Raw genomic sequence first — 17,345 nt, forward strand, 5'->3', positions numbered from 1 at the left:
TCTACGTCACCAGTATAACCATAGTGCTGCAGAAAACAACATCTTTTCTCTAGTTTGCCCAAGTACCACTCTAAAGAGGTGGCCTAGATTAATGCAAAGAACTACCCACAAAGCTATACAGATCAGCAGGAAAAAGAAGTAAAACTACACAAAACCCGTGCTCTCCGTATAACTAGAAGATAGAAAATTATATAATCTTCAAATCACCTGTAAGTAAAAAAAGTTAATACCAATCTCAGCAGGGCTGTATGGCACATTTTGGGCAGAAGCCCTGGGAAAACCATATAGAAGAGAGAAGACGGAAGTGAGAGTGAAGCCAAGAATTGATCTGAAACCATTGCTGGAAAGAATGTCAAGTTGAAGTATAAAATACTGCGAAGAGTCCTTGTAAATCGCAGTACTGAGAGTGGAGACTTAGATTGTGCGAGAACCGAGGTGGCAGACTTTGAAAGACATTGCTTCAGGGAGAAAAGGATGCAAGGAGAGGGAGGAACATCCTTCGGAAACTGGAAAAAGGAAGCAAAAGGGGGGAAATTTCAGGTCCTGTAAGAAAAAAGAGAAACGAACAATTGGAGGACACGCAACTCCTCCCACTCCCATCCCCAAAGAATAAAATAAAAAAGTAAAAAGAAAGTATACTTGGTTACACTAACAGAAAAGGATCCTCTTAAACTAGGAATTGTGTAAATACTTCAAATCCATGAAAATGAACAAAAGCAGCCTAAATCTACACAAAATTATAAAATAAAAAATAAGAACAAAAAATCTATCATGTTATGAAAATGCCCCTGCCAGAATAAACCATAAAGTGAAGAAAGCCACAAAACAACACCTCTAAGTAAGTTAAATGTTCTCAGTCAAGTATCCGAGGATGTGAAAACCATCTTAAATCAGAAATTAAAGTATGAACCAAGGATCCCATATCCAGCCAAGCTGTCCTTCAAGTCTCAAGGCTATGAAAAAAACAGTTTTAAAAATGTAAGAATGCAGAGAATACTGTCTACATCAGCTCTTTTTGAAGAGTCTTCTAGAGGATGAGTTTCATTCAACCAAGAAATCACTGGGGGAAACCTTCAGTGCGAGAATTGATGGTGAGCATTTAATACACTTGTCAGATCTAGGAGTAAAACAAAGGCAGGGGAAGGGTAAAAATATATATATACACATATATATTTTATATGACAAAGTAGAAATAATGTAACTAAAAAACGTAGGAAAAATGGAAAAGCTGAAAGAGAAGAAGCTCATGGAGTATCGTTCAAGCAATAGTTGGGAGTCAAAGAACACCATTAAAAGCTGACCAAGGGGCTGGCCCCGTGGCCGAGCGGTTAAGTTCGCGCGCTCCGCTGCAGGCGGCCCAGTGTTTCCTTGGTTCGAATCCTGGGCGCGGACATGGCACTGCTCATCAGACCACGCTGAGGCAGCGTCCCACATGTCACAACTAGAAGGACCCACAACGAAGAATATACAACTATGTACCGGGGGGCTTTGGGGAGAAAAAGGAAATAATAAAATCTTTAAAAAAAAAAAAATGGGTGCATTAAAAAAAAAAAAAGCTGACCAAGAAGATAATAAAAGATTAAATAAGAAACAGGGACTAGGGGCATTAAAAATGTGCAAGTTCAAAGGCAACCAATAGGACAAAAATATAAACCCTACTAAATTCCAAAGGGAAAAAAAGGCAACCATCTTTATAAAGAAGAATCTATCTATAGAAGATGCAATGAGAAGCACACAGAAATATAATAATAGGAGATAGTCTAAGACAGGTCAAAAGGACTAAAAATAAATAAGGACATAAAGACCTAAATACATAATCAGTCAGGGAGTTCTCAGGAATACGTATTGAACAGAATGCTCTGAGAACAGTTACATCTCCAACACACACAGAAATACACATAATTTGATTATATATTAGGTCACAGAGAATGCATCAGTAAGTTGCATAAAATAGAAATAATACAAACAACACTTTGACACAATACAATAAAATTAGAAATTAATAAAAGTAAAACAACAAGAAAGCCTTTTCACCTGGAAACTGACAAATCTTTTATTAAACATCATCTAGGTGGAAAGGGAAACATAAACCTATAATTACAGAATGTCTTAAAAATAATGATAATGAAAACACTTTGTATTAGAATTTATGAAAGAAATAAGTGCATTGAACCTAAAACTCAAAAAGCTGGAGAGAGAACAATGTAAATCAAAAGAAAGCACAAGGAAGTAAATAATAAAGGTAAAAGCAGAAATTAATAAGTTAGAGAAGACAAAAATGGCATATCTAATTAATAAATCAAAATCCTGGCTCTTTAAAAAAGTATCAAAACAGATAATGGCTAGCTTGCCTAATTAAGAAAAACAGGAGAAAGTTCCAATATACAAAATAGAAAACGACAAGGGAGGACTTATGTCTGAAATACACAAAATTTAAAACACAAGAGACTGGGCCAGCCCCGTGGCTGAGTGGGTAAGTTCGCGCGCTCCACTTTGGCGGCCCAGGGTTTCACCAGTTGAATCCTGGGCGCAGACATGGCACTGCTCGTCAGGCCATGCTGAGGCGGCGTCCCACGTGCCACAACTAGAGGGACCCACAACTAAAAATACATAACTATGTATGGGGGGTTTTGGGGAGAAAAAGGAAAAATAAAATCTTAAAAAAAAAAAAGAGACTACTTTGCAGATCTACAAGGAAATAAATCGGAAAACCTACATGAAATAGAAAACTGCCCAGGAAAATACAGTTTATTGAAATTGACCCAATAGGAATAGAAGTCTTAAATAGAACAATTTCCAAAGAAGGAAAAGAAAGGTTATTAAAGTACTACTCTGCAAAGGAGCACCAGATTTTTATGGTTTCAAAGGGAAACTTTACTAAATCTTTAAGGAAAAGAGAATCCCAATGCTATATAATCTGTTCCAGAGCATAGAATATCAAAGAAAACTTCCAAACTCTTGTTATGAAGTAAGTATAAGCCTGCTAGCTGTGGTAAGCAGAATAATGGACCTGTCCCCCAACAACGTCCACATTCTGAACCCTAGAAACTGTGGCCATATTGCCTTATATGGCAAGAGGGACTTTCTAGATATGATTTAAGTTATGGATCTTGAGATGGGGAGATTATCCTGGAGTATCCAGGTGGGGCTGATGTAATCACAAAGGTCCTTATTAGAGAAAGATGCAGAAGAGTCAGAGAAGACATGACCTCAGATGCAGAGGTCAGAGAGAGATTGAGAGTTGAAGATGCTACATTGCTAGCTTTGAAGATGGTGAAACCTGTCATGAACAAAGGATCAGGGAACCTCCGGAAGCTGGAAAAGGCAAGGAAATGGGTCCCCTCTTAGAGCCCCAGAAGGAACTCAGACCCGATTTTAGCCCACCTTGATTTTAGCCTAGTAAGACCAATTTCAGACTTCTGACCTCCAGAAACATAAGAGAATAAATTTGTGTTGTTTTAAGGCACTGTGGTAATTTGTTACAGCAGTGATAAGAAACCAATACAATAGCTAAGAAGATAATGCTAGCACAAGCGAAAAGAAAATTATACATTGATATCATTTATTAATATGGTACAAAAAACCTAAATAAGATATTAGGGAACAGAATTCAATATTATATTAAGAAAATAACAGATGATGACCTAGTGGGACTTATTCCAGGAATGAAAGGTTGGTTCATTCTTAGCAAATCCATTAAAATAATATACCATATTAATAGATCTAAAGAGAAAATTATCCTAGCATCTCCATAGATGCTGAAAAGGCTTTTGACAAATTCAACACTCATTAGTGATAAAAACACTTAAAAAAAAATCAATGGCTAGTTCCTTAACATGATAAAAATGCACAAAGCTTAGTCCTAAAGCCTGTTTCTCGCTTAATGGGGAAATCTAAAAGCATTTTCACTAAGAATAGGAACAAGGTAATACTGTACCGGAAGGATTAGTTTGTTCAATTAGACAAGAGAAATCAACCAGAGACACACGAGTTGGAAAAGAAGCCATGCTATCTTTATTTGCAAATGTATGACGGTATAACTGGAAAACCCAAGAGAACCAATGAAAAAATTAACTCAAAAAATAAAAAATTTAAAAAGGTACAGGGATATAAAATTAATATTCAGAATCCAATAGCCCTCATATACACAATCAGGTAAAGGTTTTAATGATGGCGGAAACTCTATTTACAATATTAACGAAGATAAAGTACTTATAAATAAACTTAACAAGAAATGTGGAAAACCTATAAAAAAATACCTCAAAAAGCTCTTGAAAGACCCGGAATTATCCTTGACCAAATGGAAAGACAACCTTTGTTCTTAGATAGAAGACAGCATTATAAAGATATCAATTCTTTTTTTTTTTTTCTGCTTTATCTCCCCAACCCCCGGCCCCCCCGCCCCCATACACTGTTGTATATCTTAGTTGCACGTTCTTCTAGTTGTGGGATGTGGGACGCTGCCTCAACGTGGCCTGACGAGCTGTGCCATGTCCGCGCCCAGGATCTGAACCCTGGGCCGCCGCAGCAGAGCGTGCAAACTTAACCACTCGGCCACGGAGCCAGCCCCTAGATATCAATTCTTCTTGACAATTCTTTCAAAAACCAGGCAGAAAAATGGGCAGAAGACATAACCAGACAAGCCACAAAAATGAGTAAAATGGCCTTTAAACTTTCAAAAACATGCTCAACTTTACTCATAACAAGAGCAATACAAATTAAAACCACACTCAGATACTTTTTCTTTCTCATTTAATTGAAAAAAATGAAAAGTCTTGACAGCTGTTGAAAGCAGACACTCTCACACATTGATGATGAGAATGCAAAATGGTACAACTCATATGGAGGGGAATGTGGCAATATTTCAAACAGCCCTACATGCATTTGCCTGATGACCTAGTAATCCCATGACCAGGAATTTACCCTGAAGACATCCTCAACAATACGCAATATATTTGCACAAGGCTGTTTATTGCAGCACTGTTTGTAATTGCAAAATATGAGAATAGCTGAAATGCCCTTACATAAAAGAGTAGTTGTGTAAATAATGGTACATCCACATAGTGGAGTACTATGAAGTGGTGAAGAGAATCAGATCATTATGAACGATAGAAAGGATATATTTTTGAAGTGAAAATAATATTTTTAAGTGAAAAAGAAACCAAGTGCAATACAGTATAGATACAGTATACCACCTTTGTGTAAAAAAGTAAGAGAAATAAAATATACACCATCTGCTTATTATTGCAACAAGAAACACAGAAGTTAAGGCAGAAATGGATGAGACGGGTTATCTACAGCGTACAGTGGGAAGAGACTGTGGGAAGGAGTAACATTTCTCTGCACATACGTTTTGAGGTTTTGACTTTTGGAGCTACATACTGAAAAACAAAATTAAATTAACAATGATGAGAAAAAATACAACCTAAAATGGAATACAAACAGAAATAAATAAATCTTACTCTATTTCAAATGAAAAACATAACCACAATAACGGGGGTTGGGGGAGCAGGTGGCATGAAACTGGCCCAAGTAACTTTGAACACAGTACTATTTTCTCTCATTCTAAAGACAGAAAGAACTGACAAATGTATTGAATGTTAGTTGGCAGGTTTGTTTTTGCAGTGATATGATTTGGCAATTCTGAAACTGCTTTCTGTGTACTGTAGCATTTAAGAAGTGAGTTAATCCATTGAGGATAATGGGAACTACATTTCTCACTGTTAGAAAAGGAAGTTATAATATAGAAACTAGGAAGACTAGAATGAAGCTCATGGTGTTGAATTAGAATTAGAGGGGCCAGTGTAAACATATGGTTTTTAACATATCAGATAGCTACATCCACACATATCTCTATGGCTGTGGGTATAGAATGGCTGTTGATATATGTATATTTTAGTTCCATCCACCAAAAAGGTCTAGATACAAAGACACCTCCATGGAAATTTTATACACCTTAAACCCAGATCTTGGTGTCCAAATGCCACTCCCTGCTTATAAGGACCTGGAGCCCTTGGAAGAATTGCTGCTTCCAGATGTGGAGCAGTGAAAATACAAGATGAACCTGGAACATATTGTTAGACCAGAAAGCAATGAAGTCCTCAAAAGATGATGAGGATGCACCAAAGGACACAGAAGCCACCCAAGGGGACACCTTGGCCAAATCTGGGACACTTAAATAAAAAATGGTAGCAAAAGGATATACATGGAATAAAATAAGAATCTACGAGTCCATACTGATATAAATAAATACATAAATAGGACAGAAGGGAGATCTTTTCTCTATGGTAGAATATCACTTAAGCAATGCAGCAGGAATGACAGAGTTGGAAAAATCACCAACTTGCAGCCATTATAATAACGATGATTCAGGCAAGAACCCTGAATTCCTGCAAAAGCTAGTCGATGAATTATTTACTAATTAAAAAGAGAAAAAAATAGTAATTTTATGGTGGACAAATCCAGAAAACACCTCCTTAAGCAGGCGATCAAAGGTAATAGAGTTGGCCCTCCATGTCTAGGGTTCCACATCCATGGATCCAACCACCTTCGGATCAAAAGGCCTACAATGGTTGTGTCTGTACTGAACATATGCAGTCTTTTTCTTTTTTTTGTCATTATTCCCTAAACAATACAGTATAATACTATTTACATAGCCTTTATATTGTATTATAAGTGATCTAAAGATGATTTAAAGTACAGGGGAGGATGTGCATAGGTCATATGCATATACTACTCCATCTTAGATGAGACCTGAGCATCTGCAGAGTTTTGTATCCAGGGGGTCCTGGAACCAATTGCATGGCGATGCCGAGGGAAGATGGTACCACCAAACAGACGTCATGGAGCTGCTCATAAGACATTCCCAGTGCACAGTATTACTTTTGCGATATGCCTGCCAGAAATGCACAATTTCAGTCCAATCATGGGCAAACATCAGAAAAAAATCAATTAAGGGGACATTTTACAAAATCACTGGCCTGTGTATTTTAGAATGTCATGAACGACAGTGAAAAGTGGAGGAACTATTCCAGATGGAAGGAGACTTAGAAGACACGACACTTTACTGCAACACGTGATTCTGGATTGGATCCCAGACCAGAAAAATGACACCCCAAAACCCCATAAATATGACATTATTGAGACAATTGGCAATATTTGTATATGGATGGTGGATTAGATAATAGTATTTTATCAAAGTTAAATGGCCTGATTTTGATAAATGTACAACAGTTATGTAAGAATGTTTTTGTTCTTAGGGAATTCATACTAAAGCTCCTATATGTAAAGTTATATGATGTCTGCAAATTACTCGCAAATGATTCAGGGAAAAAAGAGGTGTGCGTGTGTATGTGGAGAAAGCAAGTGAGAGAACAAGAGAAAGCAGCAAGGCAAATGGGGTAAAGCTTCTTGGAACTATTCCTGCACGTTTTCTGCAAACATAAAATTATATCAAAATCTAAAGTTAAAACACTTATTAGACATTAGAATCTAAATTTTCCACGTCTGTCCTGGTTTCTGCCAGTTCTCGTCTCACAAAACAGTGCCCTTTTCTTGAGCCACTCTGAAGTTCTTTATTCAAGGAGGAAAGGTGTGACCAGATTTGTTTTGAAAAGTGAATTTTTGGAATAAATGTAGATAATTCCAAGTTCCAGGTAATTCTCATCCAATCCCGGAAATAGAAAGATTGCAAAACCACTAAAAGAAATTCAAAAATACGTGCAGGTCTCAAGATGAGTCACATTTCTTTCTGGAGACAATTATTTACTTTTAAAAAACATGACCAGGTAATTATATCGGGCTATAGTCTACAGATGGGTAACTTAGAGATCCCGTTTGGGTGGAATTTTAACTCTTCCTGGAGCAGTGTTATAATCAACAAGAGCTACGGGTGTCATAAGAAGCAGAAAGAATAGTTCTAGAGAGACCGCCCCCTCCCACCGATTTCTTCAGTCAGTTTCATTCCTTTTTCCCACGTGGCCTCCGCCCCCGCCTCACGGAACCATGTACAATTTCCTGAAAGAGCCAGGCTTTCCCTCCTCAGCGCCCGTGTTTATTCCTACACTGTGCTTCTCTGCCTCATCATCCTAGCCAGTTCTCAGCCTTCAAGATTAAACTTGAGCATCATCCCCTCCACAAAGCCTTTCGTGTCCCTCCTCTGAGTTTCCTCAGCACTGGGAGCCCCTCCATTACAGCACCCCTCTGGAGATGACTCTGGGTAACCGTCCTCAACAGCAAACTTGAGATTTCCCCTGGCGAGGCGTCTACAATTTAAAGGAGCAAGTAATAGGTCAACCAGAAATTCACAAAGCGTTATACTTTTGTTGATTCTTGCTAACTGGAAGGACATTTTAATTAATAAGGCCGTTCTCCTCCCAAGTTGCAGGTCTGAGGGCACTCATTTGACTTTCAAAATTGAGAGAACAGAGTATCTGCACTAACTTACTCATTCCTTTCTCCTCCACGTTCTTTTGTGTTCTCTTTGAATGTTTTTCTGAAGGCACCGGGTTTCTAGAATTTGGGACCAAATCAGTGTGCACTGTGGGTGATTTTCAGCTGCTTGAAACACAACATGTTTTAAATTGAAATGGGATTTGATTTGAATTTTGAAATTTCAGAGATTCTGAATTGGGTGTCCTTGCATAGTAACCAATAGCGAATTGTAAATAACTATTTATAGACATTTGCTATGCCTAGAAGATTTCTAATCTACATAATTTATTGATGAATTGCAGGGATACCTGTTTATTTTACAAATAAAAGCCTATGAGCATTCAACTAGGATGGCAGCATAGAACTATAAATAAATGTAAGAAATATCATTTAGCTATAGATGAATAACTTTGTATAGTCAATGGCTGATTAAAATAGCATCTGCTTATTGGGACAAATGCACATAATCTTCCCCCTTTCTTAACACTTAATCAGTAATAAAAACTGCTAATTTGGAGCCAGCCCTGTGGCCAAGTGGTTAAAGTTCTGCTCTGTCTGCTTCGGCTATCTGCGTTCGTGGGTTTGGATCCCGGGCATGGACCTACTCCACTCATCAGCCATGCTGTGGCGGTATCCCACATACAAAATAGAGGAAGGTTGGCACAGATGTTAGCTCAGGGTGAATCTTCCTCACCAAAAAAACTCCCAAAAACCCAAAACCAAAACCAACTGCAAATTTTATTATCCATTAACGTGAAGGTAAAGGTCCTTCAAAATTCTAGGGCTCTTTGATATATCTCTCACTATTCAAATTTGTTATCATCATCAATCATAGAATATAAATTTAGGGCTTCCTTGTGCTAAGCACTTGTCAGGTATGAGTTTATGTAATCCTTATGTATTATTATGCATATGTATTATTAGGACCTTTTAACAGATGAGAAAATTAAGTCATAAAAAGCTTAAATAAATTGTCCAAGAGAATCAGTATAGTTTAAAGATTAAAAGCACACGCTAGAAGCAGATTCCAAGGGTTTGACTTCTTATTCCACCATTTATCAGCATATAATCTGGGGAAAGTTACTTAGTCTCTCTGTGACTCAATTTTCTCATCTGTGAAATGGGGACGCTCATAGTCCTGACCTCACAGAGTCATGGTGAGGACTAAATGACTTAATACACATAAAGAGCTTAGGAGAACATAGCAAGTTATGTAACACTGTTCACGGATGCTCCCCAAAGTGGGGGAGCCACGGAGTTGGGACTTGTGCCCAGTCTGACCCACAAAACTGTTCTCATAACCATTCATGTTACCTGATCTGATCAACCCAAATCCTCTCATGTGATTTCTTCCAGTTTAACCCTCTTGAATGGCTCCCTATTGCTGTCAGGATAAGGACCAAATCCTCAGAGGCAGCACATGACTAGGGGACTAGGTTGTCTGGTTTGCCTGGGCTGGTCCCAGTTTATGTCTGCTGTCGTGGCGTCCCGTTCAGTTTAGCGTTTGTGCAGAATTTTCGGAATTTTAGTTTAGAAAACAGTTTTTAAATACAATGAATTTATAAATTATATAAATACATCTATCAAATTTATATAATTTTAACTATTTTTGTTATCCCCTTCGTAATGAAGGCATCCCTGTTTGGAAGATAAATGATGTGGTCACCCTACATGTAACATTCTTCATAAAACAGGCCCTGTCTACCTCTTCCGTTCATCTCTCTCCTCCCTTCCCTTGCACTATCATCAAATTGATCACAGTCCCCAAACGAACCTTGCCTTTGCCCACACTGTCCCTTCTAGTTGGACTGACTTTCTTCCTTCACTAGCCTGTGTCTAAATCACTCCAGTGCTGACTTCAGCATGCAGCATAAATGCCATCTCCTTGGGGACCTTCCTTGATTCCTCTGGGTTGCAAGCACTCAGCATTCTGTGTTGCAATGATAACACTTGACTATGCTCTTCCTGAAGGCGGCACCTTGCTTCGAAGTGGTCATTTAGACTCTTTCCTTCTTTCTTACTGAATGCATGAAAGAGGGTTACTTTCTTTCCTACTATATATTGAAGCTGATTAAAGGTCAATGTTATCCTTCAGTTTGGGGGGGATCTCAAGTTCTGCAACACTTTGGTTTCTTCTTCTGTGGCACAAGAAACAACGCCTTGGGAGTAGAAGCACTGTTGGAAAAGTAAGAAAACGCTTTGAACATTCTCTGGGAGCTTAGATGAACGCTGACCTGACCCTGTCCACGATGCTGACCGGGGTGGCCACTGCCTCGTGAAGAAAAACTGACCCTCACCAGCTGGCGTGGCTTGTCTAGCGGAGCCTCGGCTGGATTTCAGCGCCTGCTTGTCCCTCCATGGCACACTTCTGTGCAGGCTGCAAACTACACACCCGCAGGCAGTGGCCTGGCCCTGACCCGCACCCTAACAACTCTGACCCTGAGTCCCCTCATCGCCTGGGGAGGCTGACCTCACCTGCAGCCCCTTTAATCCCACATTCTGACCTTGACTCATTTCTTGGTCAAGCACCTTCAACAGAAGAGTCCAACCATGCGAGCAAGGCAGCTTAAAAATACAATGGAGTCCTGAGGTGCGACGAAGAGAACCAGGGGACGCCTCATTAGAGCAACAGAGCAGGGCAGTGATGGGTGGCTTTTCTCCTTCTGATCTCAAGGGGTTCGGGCAGTTCAGAAAATGGATTTGTGCACTGAACTCTGGGTTGCCAATGAGTGATCATGGAAATGGTGGTGGTGCTGATGAGTATCTCTTTTTGTGTTTCTTATAAAATATAGTAACATTCTTTGGAATTATAATATCACTTACTATTCCCTTTTACCTACTGTCTCCTTCATGTGAATGTTTTGCATTCCATATTACACCTTTGTGATAATATCCATCATTACTGGGGCTTCTTGATACACACTGGACTCCGTTCTCACCTTCTTACCAGCAAGGCTGGGATCTGAACCCAAGGCAGTCTGGCTCCAGTGTCTGTGCTCTACCACAGTACCAAACAGCCTCTGACACACAGCTATGTCACCCACATCTGTCTGCAAGGCACGAACTGTTGCTATAAGGTGAGAAGAATTAGAACAAGCAAAGCAATATGACAGAAGCATGGGTGCTGAGGGTGGAGCATGGTGTGGCCCTGCAGCGCGTGGAACAGAAGGGCCAGGAAACAGCCCTGCCAGCGTGAAGCTGCCAAGGACTGACTGTCTGCCCCACACAGGCCCTGGACACACACCACGGCTGCCAGGAGCTCTTCTTGGACGTCAAAGGGCAGCAGCATCAGCTTTCATATGCAATGGGAAAAATAAACACCCCATTGGAACTCCTATTCTATTTTGCAACACAGAAATTATTGCTTTCAACTCAAGCCAAAAATTATTTCCTGAGTCATGGGGGCCACTATTTGAGCTGTGTCCTCACTCTGAGCTTGTCCTAACTGGAAAACGACCATGGTAAGGAAGGACAGCATTTCAGCTGCCCCTGCCTCATGCACATCCCACAGCAAAAAATAAAGAAAGAAAGAACGACGTTGAATAGAGAACAGACTTGCTTTTCGAAGACCTCTTAAAGAAATCTAAGGGTTAAGTTTTGAAAATCCACAAAATTGAAGGCAGTTTAAAAATTCTTATTTAATCAATCTTGTACAAGATAAATTTTCTAAAATACTCTGTTGAATTTTCAAATTTCAAATTCTTCAGGTTTGGTTGTCATTTTTCTCAGTCTTTGGTAATGAAATTTCATGACTAAAAATGCATTTTAGTTAGTTTTCTAAAAAAAAAAAAAATCAAAAGCTTAGAGAACCAAGGCTTCTGAAATCCCTCACTTTGTGCCATCTTTGGAGGGCTGTGTTCTGGAAAACACCATCTGGGGACAGCAGTTTTCCGGCAGCTCCACACATATGACGACTTGTTCGGCACCTGTTCCGTTTGAATCCAACGGGACACAATGAACAGGTAAGGCCACAGTGAACACTGCATTTGGGTGTCCAGTGACTCCCCAGGTGTGACAGCCAGGTGCTCTCTCAGTAACCCCATTTTATGATTTCCTGCCTGCAACACGGACATCAGCTGAAAGACAGCTTGCCACATGGGTTGTGAAATGGCAGAATCTGAAAATGCCAGTCATTTTGAGCTAAAGAGTATCCTTAGATTTGTCCTTTGGTAAGGAATTTAGTAGAAAAAAGAGCAACAGTTACCACTATGTCACCCTGCATGCATCCTTTCAATGGCCACATTACCAGAGAGGGGACTCCATCAACAGCTTACATTGCCAAGGCTGTGTCAAACGACCTCAGAAACAATGGATTTGGCCCCGTTGAGTGGTGATGACAAGGATTTGGGAAGGGGAGAGCCCCAGACGCTTGCCATGTGAGTACAGCTGGAACGCAGTTCAAGATTCGTCATCTCAAAGTTGTCCAGGAAGGACCTGATGGCGAATAGCTCTGTCACTCAGCTTTCACCAGGCTGCTGTCTTAAATAACCTGTTCATACCCTTTTACCACGGTCATGACAGAAGTAAAAGAAGCCCAGCCTGAAAAATCCCCCAGCTTTAAACTTGAGTGCATCATAAAACAACTGGAAAGTCAATATTTTGTGTGAGGTCCATTTAAAATGTCACACTTCGGAAATGTCTTAATGTGACCCCCGGGAAGCAGGTGAAACAGTGCTGGTGTGTGGGACATTACCTCGTCAGCCCATATCCTGGGTGAGACCAGCTTAAGAGCGGGTTCTTCTGCTCTGTCTTACGTGTGCTAGGGGTGACGCGGGGTCGGGGTGGGGCCAGAGCGAGGAAAGGAAAGGAGAAAGACAAGAGAGAAGAGAAAGAGAAGAGACATAAATGGTTACCAAGTATCCTCAAGAGTCCAGCTGCCTTTATTTTGTTTGTTTATATCTTCCTCACCACCTTTCCTATTGTCATTTAGCTTGCGGTCAGACCCGTGAGCTGCCCTCTCGAAGGAGGAATCTGAGACCACAGCTCAGGAGGCTGAAGGGGCGGCAGTGGGGCGAACAGGGTGGCCTGGAATGGCAATATTCTTTTGTTTCTCTGAGATGATATCAGTATGGATGGTACCAATTAAGTCCATGTTTCTTTGATGGAATTTCTTCTCCCAAGTGGATTCATTAACTAGGGTGCTCACACAGCTGTGCCTCAATTTCCCCGCAGGAGAGGTAGGAAGGACAGTCCCCTCCTGCCCCACACGGCACATTTCTGACAAACCCGCCTGAGGTCTATGCTTAGAGTGGAGAATTAGCAAGGGCTGATGATGCTGGGTGACCAAGTGAAAGGGCCACCAAGCGTCTGGTCCCCCCTCCAGAGCGCGATGGGGTAAGAGGGATGGGTGGGGGTGCAGGAGGGTAAGATGACTGGGCTGAGGCCTGTTGATGAAGTTTCTGTGTCTCATGCATTGTTGTCTCCGGGCTATGTTGAGATCTATCTGCAGGTCTTCGTTCCAGGTAACTTGTCCCCAGCCCCCCAGCATCTTGTCTTCAGTGACCACCCCCTGCAGAGCCTTCTGAATGAGATCACTGCTTTTCACCGCTAAAATTAATCAAGGACTGTTAAGGAAGCGCCTCTCTTTCCTCCAACTTCAGCTTTCCAGTGCTCTTAAAATTCCCATTACTCTTTTTGTGCCTTTGACATTACATTTCATAAAAACCTCTAGCTAGTCTTTATGAAGCCTCTCCATCAAATCGATGTGTAAGAACCAAAGGAAAATCATCTTCCCACCCTCTCCCCAGGGCTCTCAAAGCTCATTCTGGTCTTTTGCCCTGCACATCCTTCTCCGCTTAACAGCATCATCCAACAAGCGAACAAGCATGGGAGTGAGTAAATGCTCCGAGACGCATCTTGTTGTGACAGTGAGCTGGTTTAAAAGCAAAACGACAGATCTGTAACCAATGACACAATATGGTGGAGAATGCTGTTAGAACATGCATGCGCCCCAAGCTATGCTCTGTGCAAACGGCAACAGACAGAAATTAGTTGAAATGGCTGGATCATGCAATTATTGGGAAAGAAGCTGCTGGGGAGAATAAAAAAGTGTGAATACCTGTGTAGGTCATAGCTTCCTCCATCTTTATTTCCTGATATAGGAAAATACAAGAGTAATTTATGTTAGCTTTAGAACTCACAAAACCATTCACTACGTAGTTTTCCATGCACGACACCTAAATCCTAGAAAGAAATATATCGTGTTAAACACAGACAGTGCTGAAGTCCGACAGAGCTTTTCTATTAGATAGGTTCAAAATGAGAACTGAAAGCTATAAATAAAAAGGTTTAAGCTAAAACATAGAAGAGTTCACATGAAAAAGGAGGTGGGGGTAAGAGAGGGGCAGAGCCCATTTAAAAGCAGTAGGAAAAGTACTTCCAGAAGTCCACGTAAGTCTCAGTAAAAGTCAAATTTTGGTTATTTTTAGACAAAATGCTTGGGAAAAAATGGGCAATAATCACGTCCCTTAGGAATCGTCTAGAAGGTGGAGAGGACTACTTGAAGTGTAACAGCAATAATCGGCTCCACCCGGTGTGACACTTCACCATAAAAGACTCTATCGGATTTCACTAAGTAGAGCTGTTATGTCATCACCAATAAGAGTGGTATGTTCTTTGGGGCAGAAATATCTGGGTGTAATGTTACTAGTGCCTCTAACAGTTGGTTTAGTTTCCAGGCCTTAGTGGGCTTTCTTGGGTAAGATTTGAGGAAAAGGTCAACAGATAAGCAGCAAATCTGAAAAGATCTGAGCTGAGTGGGGTCAAAAGACCTATTTTGCAAGTCAAGACACGACTCTTCTGACTGGCAACTAATTCCACTGAGGGGTTAATTGAGAAGTGCTGACTGAGAGCTGGGAGCTGACCTCTCCCCCGGGGATTCGTAATTCTTTATGGGACGCTCATAGCTCGAAAGCGCTCAGGACCTTACAACGGTGGAAATGACAAGTGATGATGTTGATCATTTTAGGATGTCCCCCCAACCCCCATCACTTCAGTCGCATGACCCACGGAGCTGCCAACTTTTATTGCCGGTGATGCTGGCTCTGCACGGGACCCACAGAGACACAAGCTTGAAACACTGAGAAAACTCGGCTGCACAACAGAGGGTTCCTGCAAATTGCACCCCACTGCCCTTGAGTCCAGCTCTTCACCCTTTTGGGGTTGGCATGCTGTGCAGATGCCAGTGCCGTTGGCTAGCTTCAGCTCTTTCTCCTTCCTCCTATGGACAGCTGGTATTTACATTTCGACAGGAATTATGAGAAAATAAGTATTCTCATTAACTAGAAAAGAGCTGGGACAAGCACTGAAAAGAGCTGCAATTCTAAGAGCCAAAGGAGAATTAAGGCAGTTTAACACTGTAGACCGGGGAGGGAACCCCTGGCTCATTCTATACAGGCCCTCTTTTACTTTTAGATTCCCAGACAATAAATTGCTCAAATATCTCTAGAAATACTGGCAAAAGGAATCTAACGCACTGTGTCGTGGGCAGGGGTCCAACTGGGGGAGCTCCAAACTGTGATAGGAATAGGGCACTGTGTGTTTCCATCCAATTTCTCTTAAAAAAATTAGGATGTCCTGATTTACTTAGCATATATCTTATGACAGTTGGCAGCAATAACAAATAAATCCCCAAAGCTTTTCATCCCATCTTCCAGTGGATTCTTCTATCAGGAACGGAGGTTTACTAATAGAATAGGCCTGTGGGAGAGAGTGGGATGAAATGCTCACCAAATCTTTTGGCGCATTAAATTTCTCATGAATGCACCAGAGCTAAACTTACAGAACAAATTATGTTTGGAATTGCCTGGAAAGTTTCCCCTCCAATATCCCAAACTTCGTGTTTCTAGGCATATAAACTTTGCAAAGGCAGAAAACTTGATAACACAAAGAATTTCCCAGGTAATGTAAGACAAAAACATTTTCCTTTCCTTACCAACTTCAAGGCCTTTAGGTCTTGGGTTGCACTGCTTGTACCCTTGACAGCTTCGGAGCTCCATCAGCTGGATGTGGAGCTGGTTCAAGATGCCGCGTTCCACTGTGTGCACTGTATTTGTGAGCTGCGGACGAAGAGGCCAGGACAATCAATTGAAGCTCATATTGTGGCGATTCTGTCTTCCACAACCTTCATAAAATGAAAACGTACTGACTTACCTGATAAGGATCTGTGTTCATATCAAAATACTCCAAAAAGCCAGTGGCGAACTCGCAGAAAAGAAAATTGTGGGTCTCGTTAACTGTTCGCAAACACCAGTAGGTATTATTGTTAGAACTCGTGCAAGCACAGAAAGATCCCACTGTGGGTCAAAAAGAAAAGCCAGACAAAGAATGAAAACACGTAGGCAGATTCGCCTTTCTAATGTTTCCTTATCTCTACACTGTAAGGGTCACATTTTCCTTCTCGTAATACAACGTGGTTAGATGTTAAAAATAACTATCTTTTCCCCCCTCTCTATACAAATTTGCTGTGAGACTAGGTGAAAATGGGAAAAACAATGGCGCTCTATGATGGCGATGACAGGCTGAAGCCTGGGGTGAAGTGCTGGCACGCTACTTTACCCTCCTCGTAGCTCGGTGAGGCAGCGGTCTCCAAAATAGGGTGAATGATTGGAGAATGGGGAGGAACATACCAGAACTTCTATTTACGGTTATTTTTTATCATTTTTTTAAAAAAGGAAAAAAATGGTTATTTAATAAAGAGATGGACCTGGTGCCCTCGCTTGTCCTGTGTGTCAGATGGCCACATGTCACAAATGGTGCGTGGAAAGAGAGCAGACTTTGAAGTGTGGAGGGGCTTGGAGAAGCCTTGAGCCCAGCTCAGGGAATTCTGGGATGATGCAGTTTGGGATCACTGTAGACTTCGCAACATTTTAATAGGAGACCGGCTGTGACCACGAGCATCTTTCGTACCACAC

The 17,345-nt window shown here is 41.0% G+C and overlaps 1 protein-coding gene across 18 annotated transcripts in view; it reads right to left on the reverse strand.

The window, feature by feature from the left end:
- Positions 1–17,345, reverse strand: part of SULF1 (sulfatase 1) — a 176,255-nt gene that overhangs the window by 3,011 nt on the left and 155,899 nt on the right. For 10 of the 18 annotated variants that reach the window (XM_070481107.1, XM_070481110.1, XM_070481108.1 and 7 more), the window contains 2 exons: positions 16,585–16,727; positions 16,367–16,490 (listed from right to left, as the gene is read on the reverse strand). In XM_070481107.1, the coding sequence (XP_070337208.1) occupies positions 16,367–16,490; positions 16,585–16,727 (267 nt within the window). Of the gene's footprint in view, positions 1–13,126; positions 13,193–14,289; positions 14,526–16,366; positions 16,491–16,584; positions 16,728–17,345 lie in introns of those variants that run through there. The other 8 variants (XM_070481121.1, XM_070481119.1, XM_070481120.1 and 5 more) reach the window with 3 other exon arrangements.

This window comes from Equus asinus, chromosome 12 (assembly GCF_041296235.1).
Source record: "Equus asinus isolate D_3611 breed Donkey chromosome 12, EquAss-T2T_v2, whole genome shotgun sequence".
Taxonomy (NCBI): Eukaryota; Metazoa; Chordata; class Mammalia; order Perissodactyla; family Equidae; genus Equus; species Equus asinus.